Source organism: Anomaloglossus baeobatrachus, chromosome 8 (assembly GCF_048569485.1).
Source record: "Anomaloglossus baeobatrachus isolate aAnoBae1 chromosome 8, aAnoBae1.hap1, whole genome shotgun sequence".
NCBI classification, from domain to species: Eukaryota; Metazoa; Chordata; class Amphibia; order Anura; family Aromobatidae; genus Anomaloglossus; species Anomaloglossus baeobatrachus.
The window spans coordinates 47,886,921-47,913,362 of NC_134360.1; the positions used below are offsets into that span (position 1 = coordinate 47,886,921).

The 26,442-nt window shown below is 50.5% G+C and overlaps 1 protein-coding gene across 1 annotated transcript; it reads left to right on the forward strand.

Moving 5' to 3' along the window:
* The first annotated feature begins 1,865 nt into the window (after nt 1–1,865).
* Nucleotides 1,866–25,524, forward strand: SEC13 (SEC13 homolog, nuclear pore and COPII component). Its single transcript, XM_075321580.1, has 9 exons — nt 1,866–1,978; nt 3,299–3,343; nt 5,647–5,762; nt 6,465–6,616; nt 6,758–6,891; nt 21,016–21,149; nt 23,491–23,611; nt 23,692–23,838; nt 23,920–25,524. The coding sequence occupies exons 1-9, from the start codon at nt 1,976–1,978 to the stop codon at nt 24,028–24,030; spliced, it is 963 nt and encodes a 320-aa protein (XP_075177695.1). The 5' UTR covers nt 1,866–1,975; the 3' UTR covers nt 24,031–25,524.
* The last annotated feature ends 918 nt before the right edge of the window (nt 25,525–26,442 follow it).

Here is a 26,442-nt window from a genome sequence, read left to right on the forward strand (position 1 = left end):
CTTTGTGTATGTATTCCTAATATGTGTGATACTGTCAGCTGAGCTGTCTATCTAATCCTTACATGTGTGTTACTGTTTGCTGAGCTGTGTATCTAATCTTATCATGTGATACTGTCTGCTGAGCTGTGTATCTAATCCTATCATGTGATACTGTCTGCTGAGGTGTGTATCTAATCCCATCCTGTGTGATACTGTCTGCTGAGCTGTGTATCTAATCCTATCATGCATGATACTGGTTGCTGAGCTGTGTATCTAATCCTATCATGTGATACTGTCTGCTGAGCTGTGTATCTAATCCTATCATCCGTGATACTGTCTGCTGAGCTGTGTATCTAATCCCATCATGTGTGATACTGTCTGCTGAGCTGTGTATCTAATCCCATCATGCATGATACTGTTTGCTGAGCTGTGTATCTAATCCCATCATACGTGATACTGTCTGCTGAGCTGTGTATTTAATCCCATCATGTGTGATACTGTTTGCTGAGCTGTGTATCTAATCCTATCATCTGATACTGTCTGCTGAGCTGTGAATCTAATCCCATCATACGTGATACTGTCTGCTGAGCTGTGTATCTAATCCTATCATGTATGATACTGTCTGCTGAGATGCGTACATAATTCTGTTATGTGTAATTCTGTATGCTTAGCCTCTGTAGCTAATTCTGTTATGTGATACGGTCTGTTGAGCTGTGTATCTAATCCTATCATGTTTTATACTGTGTGCTGAGTTGTGTATCTAATCCTTTCATGTGTGATACTGTCTCCTGAACTGTGTAGTTAATCCTCTTGTATGTGATACTGACTGCTGTTCTATATTTCTAATCCTACCATGTGTAATACTGCCTGCTGAGCTGTGTATCTAATTTCATAATGTGTGATACCGTGTGCTGAGCTGTGTATCTAATCCTAGCAGCCAATCAACTTGTTTAATTGAGGTGACACGTTGGACCTATTCGGCCTCCATCACCACGGCTCAATGGTGCCAATGTGTTGCCATGGTGGAGGGGTAACAATGGCGTCCGGGCCTGTTGTTCGCAGAAGCCTATTAGAAGAAGAACAAGCCTATTTAGTACACACATCATAAATGGAAACCAACAACCATTTTGGAGATGGGTTTGCATATCTGGTGACGTCACTTCCATAACTGCCAAACCGCGGCCATAAAAGTGCTGAGTCCATGGAAACCCCTCCCCACCAGTGTGTGTCCCGCCATCACTTTTGTCAGTAACGGATTTACGTGATTTATTGTGTGAACATAAAGGAACAGAAATTTAATATTGTTGTAGCCACGGCAATGCATGGAATAACCTTAACGAAAATTATATCGCCAGGTGAACATCACAAAAACGAAGTTCAGAAAACGCTGCAAGCCGGTGCCAGTGCCCTCCTGACAACTGACAGCCCAGACTGGCAACCAAACGGCAGCGCTGGCCTGACCTGCACTCACCGGTCCTTGCGATAGAGGCCAACTGACCGCAGCATCGAAGCCACTGAGGCTGGACGCATTCAGCAGCTTCAGAGCAGCGCTCTCCAGAAAAAGTGACTAACCACAGACTGCAGAGGAGGCCGGTAACCTAGGCAACGAGCAGTAAACCATAGAAATATACATCACCAGGAAACTTACTAATAAATCAATGACTACTTTGCTATTTTTTTTCAAGCGCTTTGCAATCTTAACCCTTTATGATGATAACATCCTTTTAATGGCTCTAGGTGATTAGAAGTGGGAGGAGCGGAGGGATTTGAGGCCTGAGGTGACAGCAGTGGGGACGAGTATAGGGCGCACACAGGACTCCCGCACCCACAGCTGTATACGGAACCTCTGTACTCGGGAGGTTTTATCTGACCGGACCGGAAGTCGTTGTGCACCACCGGAAGTCGCTTCGCACCGCCGGAAGTACTGGAAAGCTGCAGGCGCCGGGAGCTGCCACGTCTGACAGATACCGAAGAGGCGCAGAGGAGAGCGGGCACCATGGTGCGTGTCACCCCCGGCCGGGGATACCCAGGCGGCTGCAGGGGGCGGGAGGGACAGCTCAGGGGAGGTGAAGGGCCTAAACCGAGGAAGGCAGGGCTGTGTAACTATGGACAGATATAGCGCTGCTAAATAATGCTCTTACACAGGACTGCGGCCACACAACATATTTAAATAGGACCGCATGCAACACATGACAACTGTACATAAGACTGCGGACGACACAGGGTAGTTACGTAGGACTGACTGCACACAAGTCAACAAATTTACTTAGGACTGCAGGTAAGGTCTGTCATATTTACATAGGACTTCAGACAACACTTTATATAAGCTAATGCATCTGAGCCAATTAGTGATAAATTGTGTGTGTGTGTGTATATATAAAATATATATATATATATATATATATATTAGGACCTCTGGGTATACATTTTAAAAAGAACTGCAGGTGTCACACCACCTTTCCATGGGACTGCAGGTGCTAACCTGCTATTACGTGGCACTGCAGGTGATGCGCCCCCTTTACATGGCACTGAGGGTGTCATGCCACCTTTTATGTGACACTGCGAGTGGTTCGCTGCCTTTTTGTGGCCCTGCGGGTGTCGTCTCGCCTTTACGTGGCCCTGCGGGTGTCGTCTCGCCTTTACGTGGCCCTGCGGGTGTCGTCTCGCCTTTTACGTGGCCCTGCGGGTGTCGTCTCGCCTTTACGTGGCCCTGCGGGTGTCGTCTCGCCTTTACGTGGCCCTGCGGGTGTCGTCTCGCCTTTACGTGGCCCTGCGGGTGTCGTCTCGCCTTTACGTGGCCCTGCGGGTGTCGTCTCGCCTTTACGTGGCCCTGCGGGTGTCGTCTCGCCTTTACGTGGCCCTGCGGGTGTCGTCTCGCCTTTAGGCGGCCCTGCGGGTGTCGTCTCGCCTTTAGGCGGCACGTTGGGGTGACGCGCGCTGCCTTTACGCGGCACGGCGGGTGTCACGCCAACTTTACATACTGCTTAGTAAGTTATGGTCACTTTACATAGGACTTCAGGGGACAGCTGTTGCAATGTGCCTGGACAGTAACTACATTGATCCTGTAGGTGGGTTGTCATAGCTGCGTTTTATTAGATCAAAACTGTAGTATGAAGTATTGGGGGGGGGCAAGGTTACAGCTTGATTGCACCACCTCAGGCTCTTAGTAGACAGTACAGCGGAGTCTCAAGTCATAGTGATTATCGATGCAGGGCTGATCCCTGATAATACAGGGCTGTGTGTTGTAATGAACGGTCGGCATGTCACCTGCACATACGGACGCAGCATCTAACCTCCAACCCTTCTCTTTTTTTCTCAGGTTTCTGTAATCAACACAGTGGACACCTCCCACGAGGATATGATTGTGAGTTGACGATCCGGTTTCTTATCTGACCTTTACCTTTCTATAGAGATTTACTCTGGTTCTGTGTACAGGAAACGAGCAGTGATCGTCAGGCAGAGCAAACACCGCAATATAATATGGATAAGAGTCGTGAAATGCTTCCAATAGCTGCTGTACACTCACTGGTTTTCCTCCTTTGTGTCTCCCTTGGTCCTGCTGTGGTTTTCTCTGGTCAGAATGACTCTCCTTCTCCCTCTGGCAGCTGACAATCGAGTAATTTCTGAATTCCCCTGTAGAAGGAGTCTTCTCAGCTATACTGCTGTGTGCTGCTAAGACTCCACTTCTCTGCACATTGGTCAGAAAGCTATTTCTATTGACTTTCATGCAGTGAACAGAGGATCACTATGCAGAGACCTGGGGAGAGTGACAGAGCATGTGCGACCACCAGCATTCAGCTCACTAGGTGGACGTGCTCATTGCTGCCTCCTGGTGTTTGTAGTGCATACAATGCTGTGTTCTAGCCTTTCATGGTCAGAACCTGCAGATCTAAGGGTATGTGCACACGTGTGCATTTTTCATGCGTTTTAAACTGCAGCGTAAATGCATGCATTGTGCTTCCCCAGCAAAGTCTGAGAAGTCAGCAAATTTCATGTGCACGTTGCTTTTTTTAAACGCAGCATTTTGGATGCCAAATATTTCACAAAATCGATGCGTTTAAAAAAAGCAGCATGTCACTTCTTTTGTGCGCTTTGGTTGCATTTTCCACCCCTTGAAATCAATGAAGTGTGTCAAAACGCAAACAAACTGTTTAGCTGTGCGCTTGCACTGCATTTTTGTTGCGTTCTGCATGCTTTTTTGACAAAACGCAGGTCTTTCGGTCTCTCTCTGTCGGTTGGTTGGTCGTTCGTTCTCTCACTTGGTCAGTCAGTCTCTCTCCCGGTCAATCGATCTCTCCCTCTCTTTCATACTCGCCGATCGCGCTGCACGGCTGTCACAAAGCTCCGGCGGCTTCTCCAGCTTTTGAAAATGCCGGTCGCTCGTTATTCAATGTCGTATTCACTGCTTTCCCCGCCCACCGGCGCCTATGATTGGTTGTATTCAGACGCGCCCCCATGCTGAGTGACAGCTGTCTCACTGCAATCAATCACAGCCGCTGGTGGGTAGGTCTATATTGTGCAGTAAAATAAATAAAAAAAAAAAAAACACATGCGGTCCCCCTCAATTTTGATACCAGCCAATAAAAGCCACACAGTTGAAGGTTGGTATTCTCAGGATGGGGAGCCCCCCAGCTTAAAAATGTCAGCCAGCAGCTGCCTGGAATTGCCACATCCATTAGATGCGACCGTCCCAGGACTCTACCCAGCTCATCCCGAATTGCCCTGGTGCGGTGGCAATTGGGGTAATAAGGAGTTAATGGCAGCCCATAGCTGCCACTAAGTCCTACACCCCCCATGATTAATCTGTAAGTTAAAGAAAATAAACACATACACCCAAAAAATCCTTTGTTTGGAATAAAGGACAAAAAAAACAACACCCTCTTTCACCACTTTATTAAAATCCCCAAATAACCCTCCAGGTCCGGCGTAATCCACACGAGGTCCCATAACGCATCCAGCTCTGCTACATAGGCAGCTGACAGCGAGCTGCCACAGACCACGACCGCTCTCTGTGAGCTCCACGGAGCAACTGAAGTGAGTCACGCTATCAGCGATGACATCACTGAGGTTACCCGCGGCCACCGCTAGATCCTCTAACTGAGACAGCAAGTCGCCGAGTGAATTAAGTGATCAGCGGTGCCCTCACTCAGGTGATTTGCAGTCTCGGGTGGAGGACATCAGCTGTGGCCACGGGTAATTTGAGTGACGACACTGCTGATCGCACGGCTCACTTCAATCACTCGGGGGATTTGCGGTCACCGGTGAGTTCTTCACTTGTGACTGCAAATCAGGCCGTGGCACACAGAGCCACGCGATGAAAATGAAGTCGGGTGAAGCTCATCCAAGTTCATTCTCATCGCGTGGCTCTGTCTCGCAGCCAGCCATGCTCTATGGGGATGTAGCAGAGCCGAGTGGGACCGCACTGTCAAAAATGCATCCAAAATGCATGTGTTTTTGATGATATTTTTTGTCAAACGCAGTGTTTACAGTTGTCAAAACGCTGCATTTATTTGTCAAGCCAGAACGCAGCGTGCGCACATAGCCTAACAATGCCGTCAGTACTGCCGGTCTAGTCCTTTAAAGCGGCCCCAGAGCCTGTTGTTTTTTGTTAGGAGATCTGTGTGTATTTAGGTGATTTACAAGAACATTCTGCTTTTGTCTTCACAGCATGACGCTCAGATGGATTACTACGGCACACGTCTGGCCACCTGTTCCTCTGACCGATCTGTGAAGATCTTTGATGTAAAGAATGGCGGTCAGATCCTGATTGCTGATCTGCGGGGGTGAGTGAGCCCGACCTTATAAGTAACTGACCCAGCGCTTTTAGTCATAAGGCGAACTTCTGACGAGGAGCCAATGCTTCAGCCCTATGAACCTAGACAATCCAAAAAGACAGACTGTAGAGAAAATGACCCCAGTTCTCAAAATTACCGTTGGTTTTAGTGGTCAGATTCAGTGTATTCCAGTGGATGTGCTGTCAGTTTGTCACAGGAGCATCCTTTTAATACCTTCCCCCACATTCATGGAGCTGGACACTGAGCTGCAGTGAAGGTTGTACGGCCGGGATCGGAGGTGGTTTAATTTTCTCTGACCTCGGTTGTTTAACACCTTAGATGATTTTGTCAATAGGAATTGCAGTATCTAGGGGGTTTGATAGAGGGAGGGGACATCTGACCTTACAAAGATCAACCATGACTAAATGTTTATTTGGCCCTGCCAGAAATGTAACCTAATACAGTGCCTGTCAGTTTAATACAGGGTATAGCACACATTATAGGTGTGATCAGCAGATCTTATTGTATAACTGAAGATATGGAATTAAATTTTAATGTAAGTCCATTAAGTTTGTTTTTTGCCTAAATTAAAAATTGTAAGCCTTTTCGAAAACTTTATACATATTTTATATAGTCTGTAACTTTGTTTTTTTCTGTCCATCTCATCCACATTTGAGATGTTCTCACATAACTTTTCGTTTTGCATTGCAGACACGAGGGGCCTGTCTGGCAGGTGGCCTGGGCTCATCCCATGTACGGAAACATCTTGGCTTCCTGCTCCTACGATCGGAAGGTCATTATATGGAAAGAAGAGAATGGGACGTGGGATAAGACGTACGAGTACACCGGCCACGACTCTTCAGGTGATTTACGCCTGGCAGTATGAGGGGGGCTAATAGTACAGCAGTTGTGATAGTCTGTACTTGTTGCCTCCTCTCCCCCATGAATTGTTCTGGTATCAGAAGACACTTGCACCTTGTAATACTGCTTTGTATCTGATTCAGTGAATTCTGTGTGTTGGGCCCCTCATGACTTTGGGCTGATGTTGGCCTGCGGCAGTTCAGATGGTGCTATTTCCCTCCTCACCTACACGGGAGACGGTCCCTGGGACGTCAAAAAGATCAGCAACGCGCACACGGTAAGTGCCGGTAATTGAATGGATTAACAAACCATATAATTTCCTGAAACGCCAGTAGGGAGCGATGCAAACACTTTAAAGGGAACCTGTCACCACTTTTTTGGTGTATAAGCTGCGGCCACCACCACCGGGCTCTTATATACAGCATTCTAACATGCTGTATATAAGAGCCCAGGTGGCTGTGAGAACATAAAAAACACTTTATAATACTTACCTAACGGTCGCGCGATTGGCCATATGGGTGTCTCCGGTGCCGACGTCGCCTCTTTCGGTCATCTTCGTCCTCTTTCTGAAGCCTGTGTGCATGACACGTCTACGTCATACACACTCACCGGTCCTGCGCAGGCGCACTACAATGCTTTGATCTGCCCTGCTCAGGACCTGAATGCCGGCTAGTGTGTATGACATCGGACACGTCATGCACCGCGGCTAGAGAAGAAAGAGGACAAAGATGGCCAAAAGAAGTGGGGCCGGCACCAGAAAACGGAGATGCCTATATGGTCAACTGCGCGACCATTAGGTAAGTATTATAAAGTGTTTTTTATGTACTCACATCGGCCTGGGCTCTTACAGTGCCTACAAGTAGTATTCAACCCCCTGCAGATTTAGCAGGTTTGATAAGATGCAAATAAGTTAGAGCCTGCAAACTTCAAACAAGAGCAGGATTTATTAACAGATGCATAAATCTTACAAACCAACAAGTTATGTTGCTCAGTTAAATTTTAATAAATTTTCAACATAAAAGTGTGGGTCAATTATTATTCAACCCCTAGGTTTAATATTTTGTGGAATAACCCTTGTTTGCAATTACAGCTAATAATCGTCTTTTCTTCAGCGCTCTATTGGGAGACCCAGACGATTGGGGTATAGCTACTGCCCTCTGGAGGCCACACAAAGCACTACACTAAAAGTGCAAGGCCCCTCCCTCTCTGGCTATACCCCCCCGTGGTATCACGGGTACTCCAGTTTTAGCTTTGTGTGCGAAGGAGGTCAGACATTCCATGCATAGCTCCACAGATTTTAGTCAGCAGTAGCTGCTGACTAGTTCGGATGGAAGAAAAGAGGACACATATAGTGTTCCCAGCATGCTCCCTTCTCACCCCTGGATGGTGTTGTAAGGTTGAGGTACCTATTGCTGGTACAGGGCTGGAGCCTGACATGCTGTTTTTCCTTCCACATCCCCTTGGGGGTTCTGTGGAAGTGGGATCCTGCCGGCCTCAAAGCTCTGTCGCCGGGCTCCATCCACAGACCCATCAGAACCTGATGGATACGGAGCAGGAGTACCATCAGGGACCGGGCCCTGCATCATACAGGTACTCTGTGTCCCCGGCAGGCACAGACACACTCCGGGCTGGCTGGGTGTTGTAGTGCGCCGGGGACCGTACACTGAGCTGGTGTTCCTACAGTCATCTGGGGGACTTTGTGTTCTGGGAACGCAGCGCCGACCCTCACTGGACCGGGCGGCGCTGCTGTGACTTGTGGTGCGCCGGGGATACGCCGACCGCGCTTTTACGGCGGCGGCGTTTATAACTCTAGTCCCCGGCTTTTGGGCCTAGGACGCCGGCAGCTCCGATCGTTCCCGCCCCCACCCTGTCAATCAGGGTAGGGGAGAGACGCTGTTTCACGGCAGCGACGAGGGCTGGAGCCTGATTTACATGCTCCAGCCCTCACACTAGGCACAGAGGGAGCAGGCTTCCCGCTCTTGGTCAGGAACGCCCAGGGCCCGCCCCCCTTCTTCCCTCAGGACGCCGGCAGCCATTACATGCATGGCTGGCTGGAAGAAGGACGCAAGGCTCTGGGAGACCTAGACTGAGGGGCTTTGGAAGACCACACACCCGCTCTTTAGCGGGCGGTAAGCGGCTTGTCATCCACAAGACGCAAAGCTGCCAAGGCTAGGGCTGTGTGCACTGTGTGTGCTGCTTGTGGGACTGCTCTACCAGCAGGTTACAAAGACCCCCATTGTGTGCAATGCTCAGATCCGGTGCTGCTTCGCCAGCCGGAGTCAGGAGAGATAGTGACCCAGGCTGAGACGCCTGTAAGTCCTGCCCCGGTGTCAGGGTCAGACTTTGCAGTTTTTGCGGTTAATATGTCTGTGACTATGGCAAAAATCCTGGAAACTTTGCAATCCATGCCTGGGGCTCAGTCTATGGACACGGCGAGGTCTATGTCCTCTAACCCTCCGCAGTTGGATTTAATCCAGACTGCAAGGGGGTCCCCGGCCTCTCAGGATGAGTATGATGACTCAGATGATTGCCCCAGCCACCCCAAGCGGGCTCGCTGGGAAAGACCCTCAACGTCATCACACTGCTCAGGGTCTCAGCGCAATCAGTCTCCCTGTGATGTGTCTGAAGAGAGTGATCAGGAGTCTAATCCTGGAACCCCTCTCAATCTGGATACCCCGGATGGGGACGCCATGGTAAACGATCTTATCTCAGCCATCAATAGGCTGTTAGATATTTCTCCCCCAACCCCTTCAGCAGAAGAGGCAGCGGCAGAGCAGGAGAAATTTCGTTTCCTCTATCCCAAGCGTAAATTAAGTGCTCTGTTGGATCACTCTGACTTCAGAGAATCAATCCAGAAACACGATGCTCATCCAGAAAAGCGTTTCTCTAAACGTTCTAAGGATACACGTTATCCTTTCCCCCCTGAGGTGGTCAAGCGCTGGACCCAGTGTCCAAAGGTGGATCCCCCGATTTCCAAACTTGCAGCTAGATCCATAGTTGCAGTGGAGGATGGCGCTTCACTTAAGGATGCCAATGACAGACAGATGGACCTTTGGTTAAAATCTGTCTATGAAGCTATCGGCGCGTCGTTTGCTCCAGCATTCGCAGCCGTATGGGCGCTACAAGCTATTTCAGCTGGTTTAGCGAAAGTGGATGCTATCTTACATCCAGCGGTGCCGCAAGTGGCGTCCCTTACCTCGCAGATGTCCGCGTTTGCGTCTTACGCTATCAATGCGGTCCTAAAATCTACCAGCCGCACCTCAATGGCGTCTGCCAATTCGGTAGTTTTGCGCAGGGCATTGTGGTTAAAGGACTGGAAAGCAGATGCTGGTTCCAAAAAATGTTTAACCAGCTTGCCTTTGTCTAGAGAAAGACTGTTTGGCGAGCCATTGGCTGACATCATTAAACAGTCCAAGGGTAAAGACTCCTCTTTACCCCAGCCCAGATCAAGCAAACCTCAGCAGAGAAAGTGGCAGCAGAAGTTTCAGTCCTTTCGAGGTTCGGGCAAAACACAATTCTCCTCGTCCAAAGGGACTCAGAGGACGCAAAGAAACTCAGATTCCTGGAGGGCTCATTCACGCCCCAAGAAAGCAAATGGAGGAACCGCTTCCAAAGCGGCTACCTCATGACTTCCAGTCCCCTCCCTCCGCATCTCCGGTCGGGGGCAGGCTCTCCCGCTTTTACGACACTTGGATGTCACAGGTCAAAGACCGGTGGGTGACGGACATTTTGTCGCGCGGGTACAGAATCGAGTTCAGTTCTCGTCCTCCAGCTCGGTTCTTCAGAACCTCCCCACACCCAGACCGTGTAGATGTCCTGCGGCAGGCGGTGGACTCCCTAAGAGCGGAGGGAGTAGTGGTTCCTGTACCGTTTCAGGAACAAGGGAGAGGGTTTTACTCCAATCTCTTTGTGGTGCCAAAAAAGGACGGCTCATTCCGTCCTGTTCTGGACCTAAAACTGCTCAACAAACGTGCACGCCAGGAGGTTCCGGATGGAAACCCTCCGTTCTGTCATTGCCTCAATGTCTCAAGGAGACTTCCTTGCCTCAATAGACATCAAGGATGCTTATCTCCACGTGCCAATTGCTACAGAACATCAACGTTTTCTACGTTTTGTGATAGGAGACGACCATTTTCAGTTCGTAGCTCTGCCATTTGGTCTGGCGACAGCCCCACGGGTCTTCACCAAGGTCATGGCGGCGGTGGTAGCAGTCTTGCACTCTCAGGGACACTCGGTGATCCCTTACCTAGACGATCTACTTGTCAAGGCACCCTCTCAAGAGGCATGCCAACTCAGTCTACAGGCTACGCTGGAGACTCTCCAGACTTTTGGATGGATCATCAACTTTCCAAAGTCAAATCTGTCACCGACACAGTCACTAACGTATCTTGGCATGGAGTTTCATACTCGAGCAGCGAGAGTGAAGCTTCCGCTAAACAAGCAGCGGTCCCTACAGACAGGGGTGCAATCGCTCCTTCAGGGCCAGTCGCACCCCTTACGGCGCCTCATGCACTTCCTAGGGAAGATGGTGGCAGCCATGGAAGCAGTTCCCTTTGCGCAGTTCCATCTGCGTCCACTTCAATGGGACATTCTCCGCCAATGGGACGGGAAGACGACTTCCCTAGACAGGAAAGTCTCTCTTTCCCAGACGGCCAAGGACTCTCTGCAATGGTGGCTCCTTCCCACCTCATTGTCTCAGGGAAGATCCTTCCTGCCCCCATCCTGGGCAGTAGTCACGACAGATGCGAGCCTGTCGGGGTGGGGAGCAGTGTTTCTACACCACAGGGCTCAGGGGACGTGGACTCAGCAGGAGTCCACCCTTCAGATCAATGTTCTGGAAATCAGGGCAGTGTATCTTGCCCTACTGGCCTTCCAACAGTGGCTGGAAGGAAAGCAGATCCGAATCCAATCGGACAACTCCACAGCGGTGGCATACATCAACCACCAAGGAGGGACGCGCAGCCGGCAAGCCTTTCAGGAAGTCCGGCGCATTCTGAATTGGGTGGAGGACACAGCATCCACCATATCCGCGGTTCACATCCCGGGCGTAGAAAACTGGGAAGCAGACTTCCTCAGTCGCCAGGGCATGGACGCAGGGGAATGGTCCCTTCACCCGGACGTGTTTCAGGAAATCTGTCGCCGATGGGGAGTGCCGGACGTCGACCTAATGGCGTCTCGGCACAACAACAAGGTCCCGGCATTCATGGCGCGGTCGCGAGATCAAAGAGCGCTGGCGGCAGACGCCTTGGTGCAAGATTGGTCGCACTTCCGCCTCCCATATGTATTCCCGCCTCTGGCACTCTTGCCCAGAGTACTACGCAAGATCAGATCCGATTGCAGCCGCATCATACTCGTCGCCCCAGACTGGCCGAGGAGATCGTGGTATCCGGATCTGTGGCATCTCACGGTCGGCCGACCGTGGTCGCTTCCAGACCGTCCAGACCTGCTGTCTCAAGGGCCGTTTTTCCATCAGAATTCTGCGGCCCTGAACCTGACTGTGTGGCCATTGAGTCCTGGATCCTATCGTCAACAGGATTATCCCAGGGAGTGGTAGCCACAATGAGACAAGCTAGGAAGTCAACTTCTGCTAAGATCTACCACAGAACGTGGAAGATTTTCTTAACCTGGTGCTCTGCTCAGGGAGTGTCTCCCTGGCCATTTGCATTGCCCACTTTTCTATCTTTCCTGCAATCAGGGTTGGAAAAGGGCTTGTCGCTCGGCTCCCTTAAAGGGCAAGTCTCGGCACTATCCGTGTTTTTTCAGAAGCGTCTAGCACGTCTTCCTAAGGTGCGCACGTTCCTGCAGGGGGTCTGTCATATTGTGCCCCCGTACAAGCGGCCGTTGGATCCATGGGATCTGAACAGGGTACTAGTGGCTCTCCAGAAGCCGCCCTTCGAGCCTCTCAAAGAAGTTTCTCTTTCTCGCCTGTCACAGAAAGTGGCGTTTCTTGTTGCGATCACATCGCTTCGGCGAGTGTCTGAGCTGGCTGCTCTGTCATCCAAGGCTCCCTTCTTGGTGTTCCACCAGGACAAGGTTGTGCTGCGCCCCATTCCGGAGTTTCTCCCTAAGGTCGTATCCTCGTTTCATCTTAATCAGGATATATCATTGCCTTCCTTTTATCCTCATCCGGTTCACCGGTATGAAAGGGACTTGCGTTTGCTAGATCTGGTGAGAGCACTCAGGATCTACATTTCCCGCACGGCGCCCATGCGCCGTTCCGATGCACTTTTTGTCCTTGTCGCCGGTCCGCGCAAGGGGTTGCAGGCTTCTAAAGCCACCTTGGCTCGATGGATCAAAGAACCAATTATAGAGGCCTACCGTTCTGCTGGGCTTCCGGTTCCTTCAGGGCTAAAAGCCCACTCAACCAGAGCCGTAGGTGCGTCCTGGGCATTACGGCACCAGGCTTCGGCTCAACAGGTGTGTCAGGCGGCTACCTGGTCGAGTCTGCACACGTTCACCAAGCATTATCAGGTGCATACCTATGCTTCGGCGGATGCCAGCTTAGGTAGAAGAGTCCTGCAGGCGGCAGTGACATCCCCGTAGGGGGGGGCTGTTTTGCAGCTCTAACATGAGGTATTTCTTTACCCACCCAGGGACAGCTTTTGGACGTCCCAATCGTCTGGGTCTCCCAATAGAGCGCTGAAGAAGAAGGGAATTTTGTTACTTACCGTAAATTCCTTTTCTTCTAGCTCTTATTGGGAGACCCAGCACCCGCCCTGTTGTCCTTCGGGATTGTTTTTTGCTGTTTGCGGGTACACATGTTGTTCATGTTGAACGGTTTTTCAGTTCTCCGATGTTACTCGGAGTTAATTTGTTTAAACCAGTTGTTGGCTTCCTCCTTCTTGCTTTGGCACTAAAACTGGAGTACCCGTGATACCACGGGGGGGTATAGCCAGAGAGGGAGGGGCCTTGCACTTTTAGTGTAGTGCTTTGTGTGGCCTCCAGAGGGCAGTAGCTATACCCCAATCGTCTGGGTCTCCCAATAAGAGCTAGAAGAAAAGGAATTTACGGTAAGTAACAAAATTCCCTTCTTATAAGACCTGATCAGGCCGGCACAGGTCTCTGGAGTTATCTTGGCCCACTCCTCCATGCAGATCTTCTCCAAGTTATCTAGGTTCTTTGGGTGTCTCATGTGGACTTTAATCTTGAGCTCCTTCCACAAGTTTTCAATTGGGTTAAGGTCAGGAGACTGACTAGGCCACTGCAACACCTTGATTTTTTCCCTCTTGAACCAGGGCTTGGTTTTCTTGGCTGTGTGCTTTGGGTCGTTGTCTTGTTGGAGGATGAAATGACGACCCATCTTAAGATCCTTGATGGAGGAGCGGAGGTTCTTGGCCAAAATCTCTAGGTAGGCTGTGCTATCTATCTTCCCATGGATGCGGACCAGATGGCCAGGCCCCTTGGCTGAGAAACGGCCCCACAGCATGATGCTGCCACCACCATGTTTGACTGTAGGGATGGTATTCTTGGGGTCGTATGCAGTGCCATCCAGTCTCCAAACGTCACGTGTGTGGTTGGCACCAAAGATCTCGATCTTGGTCTCATCAGACCAGAGAACCTTGAACCAGTCTGTCTCAGAGTCCTCCAAGTGATCATGAGCAAACTGTAAACGAGCCTTGACATGACGCTTTGAAAGTAAAGGTACCTTACGGGCTTGTCTGGAACGGAGACCATTGCGGTGGAGTACGTTACTTATGGTATTGACTGAAACCAATGTCCCCACTGCCATGAGATCTTCCCAGAGCTCCTTCCTTGTTGTCCTTTTGGTTAGCCTTGACTCTTCGGGCAAGCCTGGCCTCGGCACGGGTGGAAACTTTCAAAGGCTGTCCAGGCCGTGGAAGGCTAACAGTAGTTCCATAAGCCTTCCACTTCCGGATGATGCTCCCAACAGTGGAGACAGGTAGGGCCAACTCCCTGGAAAGGGTTTTGTACCCCTTGCCAGCCTTGTGACCCTCCACGATCTTGTCTCTGATGGCCTTGGAATGCTCCTTTGTCTTTCCCATGTTGACCAAGTATGAGTGCTGTTCACAAGTTTGGGGAGGGTCTTAATTAGTCAGAAAAGGCTGGAAAAAGAGATAATTAATCCAAACACGTGAAGCTCATTGTTCTTTGTGCCTGAAATACTTCTTAATACTTTAGGGGAACCAAACAGAATTCTGGTGGATTGAGGGGTTGAATGATAAATGACCCTCTGAATAAACTTTCTTTATCGTTCCTATGGGAGACCCAGACATTGGGTGTATAGCTTCTGCCTCCGGAGGACACACAAAGTACTACACTAAAAAGTGTAGCTCCTCCCTCTGAGCTTATACACCCCCTGGAGAACCAGATCTAGCCAGTTCATTGCTTTGTGTTCAGGAGGCATACATCCACACATGCATTCTCATCTGATTTTTCATTTTTGGAAAGAGTTTGAAGAAAAGCGGGTCCAAGTCTGGACCCCCGGCATGTCCCTTCTCACCCCACTGTGTCGGCGGTGCTGTTAAGGTTGATTCCAAGGCTGGAGCCTTACATGCCGCGCTCCTTCACCATCCCTCGGGCTCTGGCTTGAAGTGGGAGCCAGCACGGTTCTCCATGCTTTGCAGGAGACCGGTCTCCATCCGCAGCCCTTCAGGATCCTGCTGGACGGAGCACTCATCCCCAGGGACTTGGAACCCTGCGTCTCAGCAAGCTAAGTACCTGAGACGTTTATATTCTGGGGGGTCCCTGTACTTTATTATGGTGGGAGAGTGGGCTGAGTGAGTTTTCTGACATTTCCGGCCGGTTCTCTGGCTGTCGCCTGAGAACCGCGCCGATGGTGCCTGCCCGCCGGCCGCACCGCCCCGGCTTCGCCGGAGGCCTACTTTCGGTTTCACTGCCCTCGCATGTCATTCATGCAGAGGGACAGTGCGGCTCCGCCCAGCGGCCGTTCTGCACAGGGGAGGGACACTCCTTACTGGTACATGTCTCCTCCCCTGTAAGTCTCTTTGGCCCTCCAGATCCCACTCTCAGGGTTGGCCCCGCCCCCTCTCCTCGCTCCGGCGCCATTTTATCAGCGTTTTCTCTGCGATCAGCACTGGCTGCAGCATCCCTGCTGAGGTGCTTGGGGGTCCGGGCTTCGGGATCTGGAGGGCACACAACACCGCTCCAGCGGTCTGGTAAGCCACAACCTCTGGTTGTGGGCCTCTGTATATACTCTCTGGGGGTCACTCTGGCAGAGCCCCCACTTCAGCAGCATGTCTCACACGAGGAGCAAGGCTCCAAAGCTGTATTCAGTATGCACTGCATGTAAGCTCGTGCTGCATGAACCGAGCACATATCCACATTGTGATGCCTGCTCTAACCTGACAATGCCTCAGCCTGGAATCGCACCCACAGTGGTCTCTCCGGCTGCTCCGGCTCCTGTGGCTGAACCCCCCCGGCTTGGGTAGAATCCTTCTCTAGGTCAATCTCCCAGTCTTTTGCCGACTCCATGGGACAGCTGTCCCGGACTTTGCTGAACATGCATCAGCCCCCTTCACAGGGTGCCTCTGCTGCTAGGGCTCTTTCAGCGGAGCTCACAGAGGATTCTTCATCTGGTCCCAGACCCCGTCCTCCTAAAAGGAGACGCAGGGCTCCCTCCCCTTCCTCGTCCCGCGGCTCTGTTTCAGAAGCTGACTCGCGGGACGAGGAGGATGCCTTTACAGGGGGCTCGGAGGCTACCTCCATGTGCCCCATTGATCTGTCCGAAAGTGACGCAGATGTTAGTGATTTGATTGCGTCCATTAATTCTGTACTGGATCTCAATCCGCCAGTATCAGAGGAGCAACCCTCTCTGGCAGAAAAGCACCAGTTTACCTTGCCTAAGAGGACAAAGAGTGTGTTCTTTAACCACTCCAGTTTTCAGGCCACTGTGTCAAAGCCCAGAGCCTGTCCTGACAAACGCTTCCCAAAGCGCGGTTCTGATGACCGTTTTCCCTTTCCACCTGAGGTGGTCAAGGAGTGGGCTCATTCACCAAAGGTAGACCCCCCCCGGTGTCTAGATACTCAGCCCGGACAGTTGTATCAGTGGCTGATGGCACCTCTCTTAAGGATTCCACTGACCGCCAGGTTGACCTTCTGGCCAAATCTGTATATGAGGCGGCAGGTGCCTCGTTCTCCCCATCTTTTGCAGCAGTGTGGGCTCTCAAAGCTATCTCTGCTTCTCTGGAGGAGATGCATTCCCTCGCCAGGGAATCTATGCCCGAAATGGTTGCCTTAACTTCCCAAGCTTCAGCTTTTTCATTCTATGCCATGTCTGCCATGCTGGAGGCTTCTCACCGCACTGCGGTGGCTTCGGCTAATTCCCTCGCTATCCGCAGGATCTTGTGGCTTCGAGAGTGGAAGGCAGATGCTTCTTCAAAGAAGTACCTTGCTGGGCTCCCTTTTGCTGGGTCCAGGCTATTCAGTGAACAACTGGATGAAATTATTAAGGAAGCTACTGGCGAGAAGAGTACTTCCATGCCACAAACCAAAACCAGGAAACCTGTCCAGGGTAGGAACCAGTCGAGGTTTCGTTCCTTTCGTTCCTCCAACTGGTCGTCCTCTAAGCCCTCGGCCTCGTCCACTAACTCAGCCAAGGACCAAAAATCCAACTGGCGCACAAAGGCGCGTCCACAGAAGACCGCAGGAGCTGCTGCCACTAAGGCAGCCTCCTCTTGACTATCTGTCCGCGCCAGCAACGTCCTTAGTCGGTGGCAGGCTCTCCCACTTTGGCGACGCGTGGTTTCAACACGTCTCCGATCAGTGGGTGCGGGATGTCATCTCCCACGGCTACAGGATAGAATTCTCTTCCAGCCCGCCAAACAGATTTTTTCTGTCAACTCCCCCCTGTTCCAAGGCCGCCGCCTTCTCTCAGGCCGTGGCATCCTTGCAGGCCAACGGAGTAATTGTACCGGTTCCCGCCCGGGAACGATTCAGAGGTTTCTACTCAAATCTCTTCCTAGTCCCCAAAAAGGACGGTTCCTTCCGGCCCCTCCTGGATCTCAAGCTTCTCAACAAGCATGTTCAGGTGCGGCATTTCCGCATGGAATCTCTGAGGTCAGTCATTGCCTCAATGACCCAAGGGGATTTCCTGGCGTCCATCGACATCAGAGATGCCTATCTGCATGTGCCAATTGCAGTTTCTCACCAGCGTTGGCTACGTTTTGCAATCGGAGAGGAACATTTCCAATTTGTGGCTCTCCCCTTCGTGTTGGCTACAGCCCCTCGGGTATTCACCAAGGTCATGGCTGCAGTGATTGCGGTTCTGCACCTCCAGGGGTTGGCAGTGATTCCTTACCTGGACGACCTTCTAGTCAAGGCTTCATCCAGCGCAGACTGTCAGCGGAGTGTCTCGCTCACTCTCGCCACTCTAGCCCAATTCGGGTGGCTTGTCAATCTGCCCAAATCCACTCTGACTCCGACCCAGAGTCTCACGTACCTGGGGATGCAGTTCGAGACTCTGCCGGCACTTGTGAAGCTGCCCTTGATCAAACAGCAGTCCCTCCAACTGGCGGTGTGCTCTCTGCTGAGGCCCCGCCGTTATTCCACCAGGCACCTGATGCAGGTGCTGGGTCAGATGGTGGCGTCAATGGAGGCTGTTCCCTTTGCCCAGTTCCATCTGCGTCCTCTGCAGCTGGACATTCTCCGCTGTTGGGACAAGCGGCCTTCCTCCTTGCACAGGCTAGTGGCTCTGTCGCCACAGACCAGGAGCTCTCTTCAGTGGTGGCTTCGGCCCCTCTCTCTGTCTCAGAGACGCTCCTTCCTGGCTCCGTCCTGGGTGGTCCTCACCACGGATGCCAGTCTATCCGGCTGGGGAGCGGTATGTCTCCACCACAGAGCGCAGGGCACTTGGACTCCGTCCGAATCAGCCCTCTCGATCAATGTGCTGGAAACCAGAGCTGTGCTTCTAGCTCTCCTAGCCTTTCACCACCTGTTGGCGGGCAAGCACATCTGAGTCCAGTCAGACAACGCGACAGCGGTTGCCTACATCAATCACCAAGGCGGGACACGCAGCCGCCTGACAATGTTGGAGGTACAACGTATCCTTCAATGGACGGAGGACTCCAAGTCCACCATATCCGCAGTCCACATCCCAGACGTGGAAAACTGGGAAGCAGATTATCTCATCCGTCAAACCGTGGTCAGTGGCGAGTGGTCCCTGCATCCGGCAGTGTTTCAGTCAATCTGCCGCAAGTGGGGCACTCCGGACGTGGACCTAATGGCATCCCGTCACAACAACAAGGTTCCGATTTACGTGGCTCGCTCCCACGATCTTCAGGCCTTCGCAGCGGACGCTCTGGTTCAAGACTGGTCCCAGTTTCGTCTGTCCTACGTGTTTCCCCCTCTAGCTCTCTTGCCCAGAGTTCTGCGCAAGATCAGAATGGAGGGCCGTCGGGTCATCCTCATTGCTCCGGACTGGCCCAGGCGAGCTTGGTACCCAGACCTGCTCCATCTGTCCGTAGAGGTGCCATGGCATCTTCCGGACCGTCCAGACCTTCTCTCACAAGGTCCGTTTTTCCGCCAGAATTCTGCAGCTCTCAGATTGACGGCGTGGCTCTTGAGTCCTGGATCTTGACGGCTTCTGGTATTCCTCCTGAAGTCATTTCCATTATGACTCGGGCCCGGAAGTCTTCCTCGGCCAAAATCTATCACAGGACTTGGAAAATTTTCCTGTCCTGGTGTCGCTCTTCCGGCCATGCCCCTTGGTCTTTTTCCTTGCCGACCCTTCTGTCCTTTCTACAGTCCGGTCTGCAGCTAGGACTATCCCTCAATTCTCTCAAGGGTCAGGTCTCGGCTCTGTCAGTGTTGTTCCAGCGGCGTATCGCCCGGTTGGCTCAGGTCCGCACCTTCATGCAGGGCGCGTCTCACATCATTCCGCCTTACCGGCGGCCCTTGGATCCCTGGGACCTCAATTTGGTCCTCACGGCCTTGCAGAAACCCTCCTTTGAGCCTCTTAGGGAGGTTTCTTTGTTTCGTCTTTCACAGAAAGTGGCCTTTCTAGTGGCCATAACTTCCCTCAGGAGAGTCTCTGATTTGGCTGCGCTCTCTTCGGAGTCACCTTTTTTGTTTTTTCATCAAGACAAGGTGGTTCTCCGTCCGACTCCGGACTTTCTCCATAAGGTGGTTTCTCCTTTCCACCTTAACCAGGACATTACCCTGCCTTCCTTTTGTCCGGCTCCTGTTCATCGCTTTGAAAAAGCGTTGCATACTCTGGATCTGTTGCGGGCGCTCCGGATCTATGTGTCTCGCACCGCTGCTCTGAGGCGGTGCACCTCTCTTTTTGTGCTAACCACAGGGCGGCGCAAGGGCCTCTCTGCTTCTAAGCCGACCTTAGCCCGTTGGATTAGGTCGACCATTTCGGATGCCTACCAGTGTTCTCAGGTGCCTCCCCCGCCGGGGATCAAGGCACACTCGACCAGAGCTGTCGGTGCCTCTTGGGCTTTCAGGCACCAGGCTACGGCTCAACAAGTCTGTCAGGCTGCCACGTGGACTAGCCTGAATACCTTTTCAAAGCACTACCAAGTGCATGCTCATGCTTCGGCAGATGCGAGCTTGGGCAGACGCATCCTTCAGGCGGCTGTCGTCCACTTGTGAAGTTAGGCTCCGCCTACTTCTTAGTTTTTTCTGTTTATTCCCACCCAGGGACAGCTTTGGAACGTCCCATGGTCTGGGTCTCCCAAAGGAACGATAAAGAAAAAGAGAATTTTGTTTACTTACCGTAAATTCTTTTTCTTATAGTTCTGTATTGGGAGACCCAGCACCCTCCCTGTTGCCTGTTGGCAGTTTCTTGTTCTGCGTGTTATCACCGGCTGTTGTCGTGGACAGAGTCTCCGGTTGTTCCGGCTCTTGCTCTGTTTTTACTTGTGGGTGGCTATTCTCCTTCAGCTTTTGCACTAAACTGGCTAGATCTGGTTCTCCAGGGGGTGTATAAGCTCAGAGGGAGGAGCTACACTTTTTAGTGTAGTACTTTGTGTGTCCTCCGGAGGCAGAAGCTATACACCCATGGTCTGGGTCTCTCAATATGGAACTATAAGAAAAAGAATTTACGGTAAGTAAACAAAATTCTCTTTTTTCATAATTTAAAAAATAAAAATAATTAAATAACTTTTTTTGCTGCAGTGCATTTCACACTTCCGGGCTGATCTACAGTCCAAATGTCACAATGCCAAGTTAATTCCGAATGTGTAAACCTGCTAAATCTGCAGGGGGTTGAATACTACTTGTAGGCACTGTATATACAGTATTTTAGAATGCTATATATAAGAGCCTGGTGGTAGTGACAGCAGCTTATATGTTAAAAAAAAGTGGTGGTGGTTGTTCCCTTTTAAGAAAAAATTGACATCTCTAGTATATTCTACTGTGCTGTGCGCCATCTTTAGCTATGGCTAAGTGTAGACCTTTCTGTACCTGTCACATTTAGATCGGCTGTAACGCAGTCAGCTGGGCTCCCTCTGTCGTCCCGGGCAGTTTAGTGGATCAGCCTTCTGGACAGAGGCCAAATTACATCAAGAGATTTGTCTCCGGGGGATGCGACAACCTGGTTAAAATCTGGAGGTAAGTGGCAACTTATAGGTAGTCACAAGCCACTTGCATATTCGTAGTACCAGGAAGTTACAAGTTGTGTTTTTTTTCACAAGTTGCAGTGGTTTTATGATATTTCTGTGACTTGTGAAACACAATGAAATCCTTATATGCTGGATATGATGCAGGTCTCCTGTAGCATTGGGTCACCTGCTCCCTACTAGACGAGGTGCAGTCAAGCTCCTTTGGTCCTAGCTTGCATCTTGCCTGTGCATGCTGGGACCCCAGTCCTCAGGACTGATTAAGTCTGAGACGATGGATGCTCACCCACAGTCAATACAGCATGTAATTATATTGGAGATGACATCTTTCCAGATGGATTTCCAGTAGAACAGAGACAGGTCTCGACCAGAATGTAATATGTAAGAATCAGACTCTTAAGCGGGCTTTACACGCTACGAGATCGCTACAGCGATCTCGTTGGGGTCACGGAATTTGTGACGCACATCCGGCCGCATTAGCGATGCCGTTGCGTGCGACACCTATGAGCGATTTTGCATCGTCGCAAAAACGTGCAAAATCGCTCATCGGCGACATGGGGGTCCATTCTCAAATATCGTTACTGCAGCGGTAACGAAGTTGTTCCTCGTTCCTGCGGCAGGACACATCGCTCCGTGTGACACCGCAGGAACGAGGAACCTCTCCTTACCTGCCTCCCGGCCGCAATGCGGAAGGAAGGAGGTGGGCGGGATGTTCATCCCGCTCATCTCCGCCCCTCCGCTTCTATTGGGCGGCGGTTCAGTGACGCTGCTGTGACGTTGCTGTGACGCTGAACGAACCGCCCCCTTAGAAAGGAGGCGGTTCGCCGGTCACAGCGACGTCGCAGGGAAGGTAAGTCCGTGTGACGGGTCCGGGCGATGTTGTGTGACACGGGCAGAGATTTGCCCGTGCCGCACAACCGATGGGGGCAGGTACGCACGCTGGCGATATCTGTACCGATATCGTAGTGTGTAAAGCGGCCTTTAGGGTTTGTGCCCACGATCAGGACTCACTGCGTTCTGGACGCAGCGAGTCCTGACTTGCGGGTCTGCGCGTCTCCTCTGCAGGAGACCGCAGCTGCTTGTACTCACGATCAGGGTTCAGTGCGCTGCGGTCTCCTCACTGTGTTCTCTCTACCGAGGACGCATGCAAATCTGCAACAAACAATTGATATGCTGCGGTCTGGAAACTGCTGTGGAAAAAAAGCACAGTGGGCACGGGATTTCAAGAAATCCTGTCCACTATGCTTGTACTGTACAGCGCTGCGTTTTGGACGCAGCTGAAACACGCTGCGTTCAAAACGCTGCAAACACTGATCGTGGGCACGCACCCTTAGGCCATGTTTACACACTGCAGAAGATTTTGCCTCGGATGTGCTGGTAGAAGTCTGCAGTCCAAAGCTGCTTTACGTAGCACACTTGATGACAGATCTCATCAAGACCCTTCGGGGAAATAGACCACATGCACACTGACCTTTTAATTAGTCAATTTAGATCACAGATTGTCCCCACTGACTTCAGTAGGAATGTCAGTTTCCAAAACAATCCCCAGTTGTTCCAGAATTGCTGCTGTACATTAGGAAAAGTAAAAAATGAAATGCTGTCCTCGCCTCCTCTGGTGTCTTCATGACTTCCAGGTTCATTGCTGGCCTCTGTATCAGGGCAGAGTTACACTTGCGTATGACTCGCACGAGTGCAATGTGAGAAAATCTGGCATTGAACTCTGCTCTATGTAAGACAATGCTGCAGCTCACCTCTGTGAGCTTTTCCTCAGTGCTATTCGGACAGAGGAAAAAATGACGGCATGCTACGATTGTCAGCGAGTCATCACTCGTAACCATACAAGTCTATGGGTGCGAGTGAAACATCGCACTGCATTCGGATGACATCCAAGTGCGGTGTGATATACTCACGGGCTGACAATGGAGGAGATAGAGATTAATATCTACCTTTCCTCCGCAGCTGTGATCTGAATGCAAGATCCGATCACATTTACATGACACTCGGTTTACACTCGTAGCAAATCAGGAGACGAGGGTCATTAGCATATCACATCTGAATACGCCAGTGTGACTCCAGCCTAACACAAACTCATGCAATAATGTTGTCATTGCAGCAGCCATCACATGGACAAGATTGGTAAAAGGTCAGGAAACGAAGCGTCAGGAAAGGGAAGACTAGTGTTTGGGTTAAATTATTAAAGTAAAACTTAGGTAACATTTTTGGTGCAGATTCTTTAGGAAATGTTGCTGAATTTCTGCTACTTGTGAGGATACCAGTTATAAAACCCGATCATATACAGGTGATAACAGCTGAGCTTCTGCTTGTATCCGCAGGGAGGAGGACGGTCAGTGGAAGGAGGATCAGAAGCTGGAGGCGCACAGTGACTGGGTGCGGGATGTGGCCTGGGCACCTTCCATTGGGCTCCCTACCAGCACCATCGCCAGCTGTTCTCAGGTAACCCCGAGGCAGGTTGGTGGTGTAATGGCAGAGAGGTGCGCGTGCCATGTTCTGAGTGTCTCCTCTTTTTTTTGCAGGATGGCAGAGTTTACATTTGGACTAGTGACGACCCGACCAGTAACAGCTGGACCCCGAAACTGCTGCACAAATTTAACGATGTCGTCTGGCACGTGAGCTGGTCCATCACCGCCAACATCCTAGCCGTGTCTGGAGGAGATAACAAGGTATGGTGCATGACGGAAGAGCCATGAGGGTCAGTGCATGAATTTGGTATCTATTAACCCTTTCACTCGTCCTATTTCCAGGTGACCCTGTGGAAGGAGTCGGTGGACGGTCAATGGGCGCTGATCAGCGATGTAAACAAGGGACAAGGGGCCGTGTCTGCTGTGACAGACGGACACCAGAACGAGCAGTGACCCCCTCTGTCCAGCCGGATCATGAATTCAGACTTCCTGCTTTATCAGGAGATATCTCAGAACGACAATTTGCCCAAAGCTCTTATTAACTCCTTCACGGCCAAAGTGGAAGTGCAGATTCCCCCCCCCCCCCCATTCACCAACATCTGACTTTGGAGCATTTTTGATTACACCTGAATCCAAGTCTTTTAAAGAAGAATATATAACGGATTAATTTTCAACACCGGTTGGCTTCCATATTGTATCAGACACCAGTACCCGTACTCATGTGCCAGGCGGTTTTATGTGGTGTGACAAGTGGTTTAAAGTGTCCCCTGTCCAGGCTGGAGAAGGTGGGGCACACTAACACATCCTAATTCCTACTGATTTGATCATTTTACTAATTGATGGCCCCAAGGTCTGATAGATAATGGCGGTCTTCTGCCGCTGCTCTAGGGGGTTTTGTATTTTTTTTTTTTTTGCCTTTTATAATACACAATCGATGCTAAGAAATGCTTTGTCTGGTTCATTAATACTGTGGACCAATCTCCCGCTGAATCCCAAGCAGCGGTGAATTCCTCACTAGCGCTATATGTATAAATGTCTGTAAATAATAGTTATATACATGGTGATTCCGGTGTTATTAGTGCAGCTTGTGTATTATAAGAGATAATCAAAGGGTTGTCCGCCTTTTTTATTATTATTATATACCAAGAGCCTAAGTGCTATAAAAATAATGAAAAGCACCTACCGGTCCTGTGCTGCTGCCACGCTAATAGGCACAGGCTGACAGTGTTGGTAGAAGAAAAGATACCTGGGTAATGCTATAGAGGGGTAGCCCGGACAGTTGGGGCGAGTACTTGCTTATTATGTTTAGAGCAAACTAGAGCCCTTGGTTTAAAAAAAAAAAAAAAAAAGGGGGATGGACAGCTTCTGTAAAGGGAAGCTGACAGGTTAAAAAAACACTGTTAACCTGAGATATGGGGTTGATCTGCAGGGTAATAGCATCCTGATACCATACCAGCTGCCTGGAGGAAATTAACTTCATTCCCCCGGCAGCCTCAGGCTTTCAGTCATAGGGGGGGGCTTCCATTGCCACTCTGTACATAGTGAGCGGTGGCTGTAACCTCACACATCACGGACAGCTGGCTCAGCATTAGGGCTGGCTGTCAGTTAGTGACGGGGCTTCCCTGTGACTGAAAGCCTGAGGCTGCCAGGAGGAATAAAGTCAATTTCTTCCCAGCAACGGGGCTGCCAGTGCAGCACAGAGCAGGTTCAGAATGCTATTAACTGAAGGTTAATGGCGTATTTTTTTTGTCTGGTCAGGTTCCTTTTAATAAGAGATCACAAAAGTCAAAACCGCAGACTCTGGCTGTAGACCAACCTGTAATTGACGCTGATGTTTTCAAGCCTTACCCCGATGTATCCACAGTCGTTTCCTTTTATAAAACTGCAAATTTGCTCCTTATTTGTAAACATTTTGTTTAATTCTTGGAATAAAATATTCAATTATCATTTTTCCGCCGCTTGCAATAGGAGAATCTCTGGAATAGCTTTTTCTCTCAAGGGACGCAAGAATAATTTTATATGGCTGCGCCAAGTGCTTAGGGTGTGTAGAAACCTCGGAACTACCTGTCAGGGTGATGACCATCATTTATTGAAGAGGAGGTGCTACCTGCTATACAACAGACTACCTCTGCATCTGACACAGACCCGTAGATGTCAGTGCCGCAGACTGAAGGAAGCGTAGAACGTGGGCAACTTTCTAATTGCTCCCGTACTTTAATACACCTTGATCTCAAAGTACTGCAAAGCGCTGGCTGCAAGTGTCTCCCGTTTGTCCACTGCCTGTTGTCAAGTGTCATTACTATATACCAGCAGATATGCAGAGATCGATTACAGTAAGTTGGGTGTGGGTATTTCTATAATAAATTTGCTCTCCTGTCTGTCACTGCATAGAGGCAACAGGAAGTCTGCAGAGAAAACAAGGAAAGGAAGTTCCAGCACATATAGTGCTGTAAGAATGCTAAAGAGGAATTGCCCATTGAAAAAGAGAGGATGGCAAGATACAGAATAAGACAGTTCTTCGCCATATTATGGTGGTATCTGCACCTAAAGCGGTCATGTTCTGGGGATTGTGGACAGGAAGATCATGTTTTCCTCAGATTGTGTGAAAGGACAGGTGCACTTTAAGATAAAAATATGGATGGCCGATGCTGTGACAATGTGGGAAAGTTTTTGTCCTCTGTACACGGAACGGTTGGAGGAGAGACATTTGCTACTTGTTCTTTGGACTTTTAGGGGCTGCAGTAGATGAAGGCAGAACATGAGACTTCACCAGCGTGAACGTACTTCAGAGTATGTGGTTTAAGTCCTTCTAAAACATTGATGCAAAGTTCCAGCTCCTCATTACTAAGCACATTAATCTCCATC

What these genes read in the sequence shown, in the direction of transcription:
- SEC13 (XM_075321580.1), top strand. An exon ending in AGATCAGCAACGCGCACACG is followed by an intron (nt 6,892 to 21,015) that starts GTAAGTGCCGGT and finishes TGTCACATTTAG; the next exon opens with ATCGGCTGTAACGCAGTCAG. An exon ending in CCATCGCCAGCTGTTCTCAG is followed by an intron (nt 23,612 to 23,691) that starts GTAACCCCGAGG and finishes TTTTTTTTGCAG; the next exon opens with GATGGCAGAGTTTACATTTG.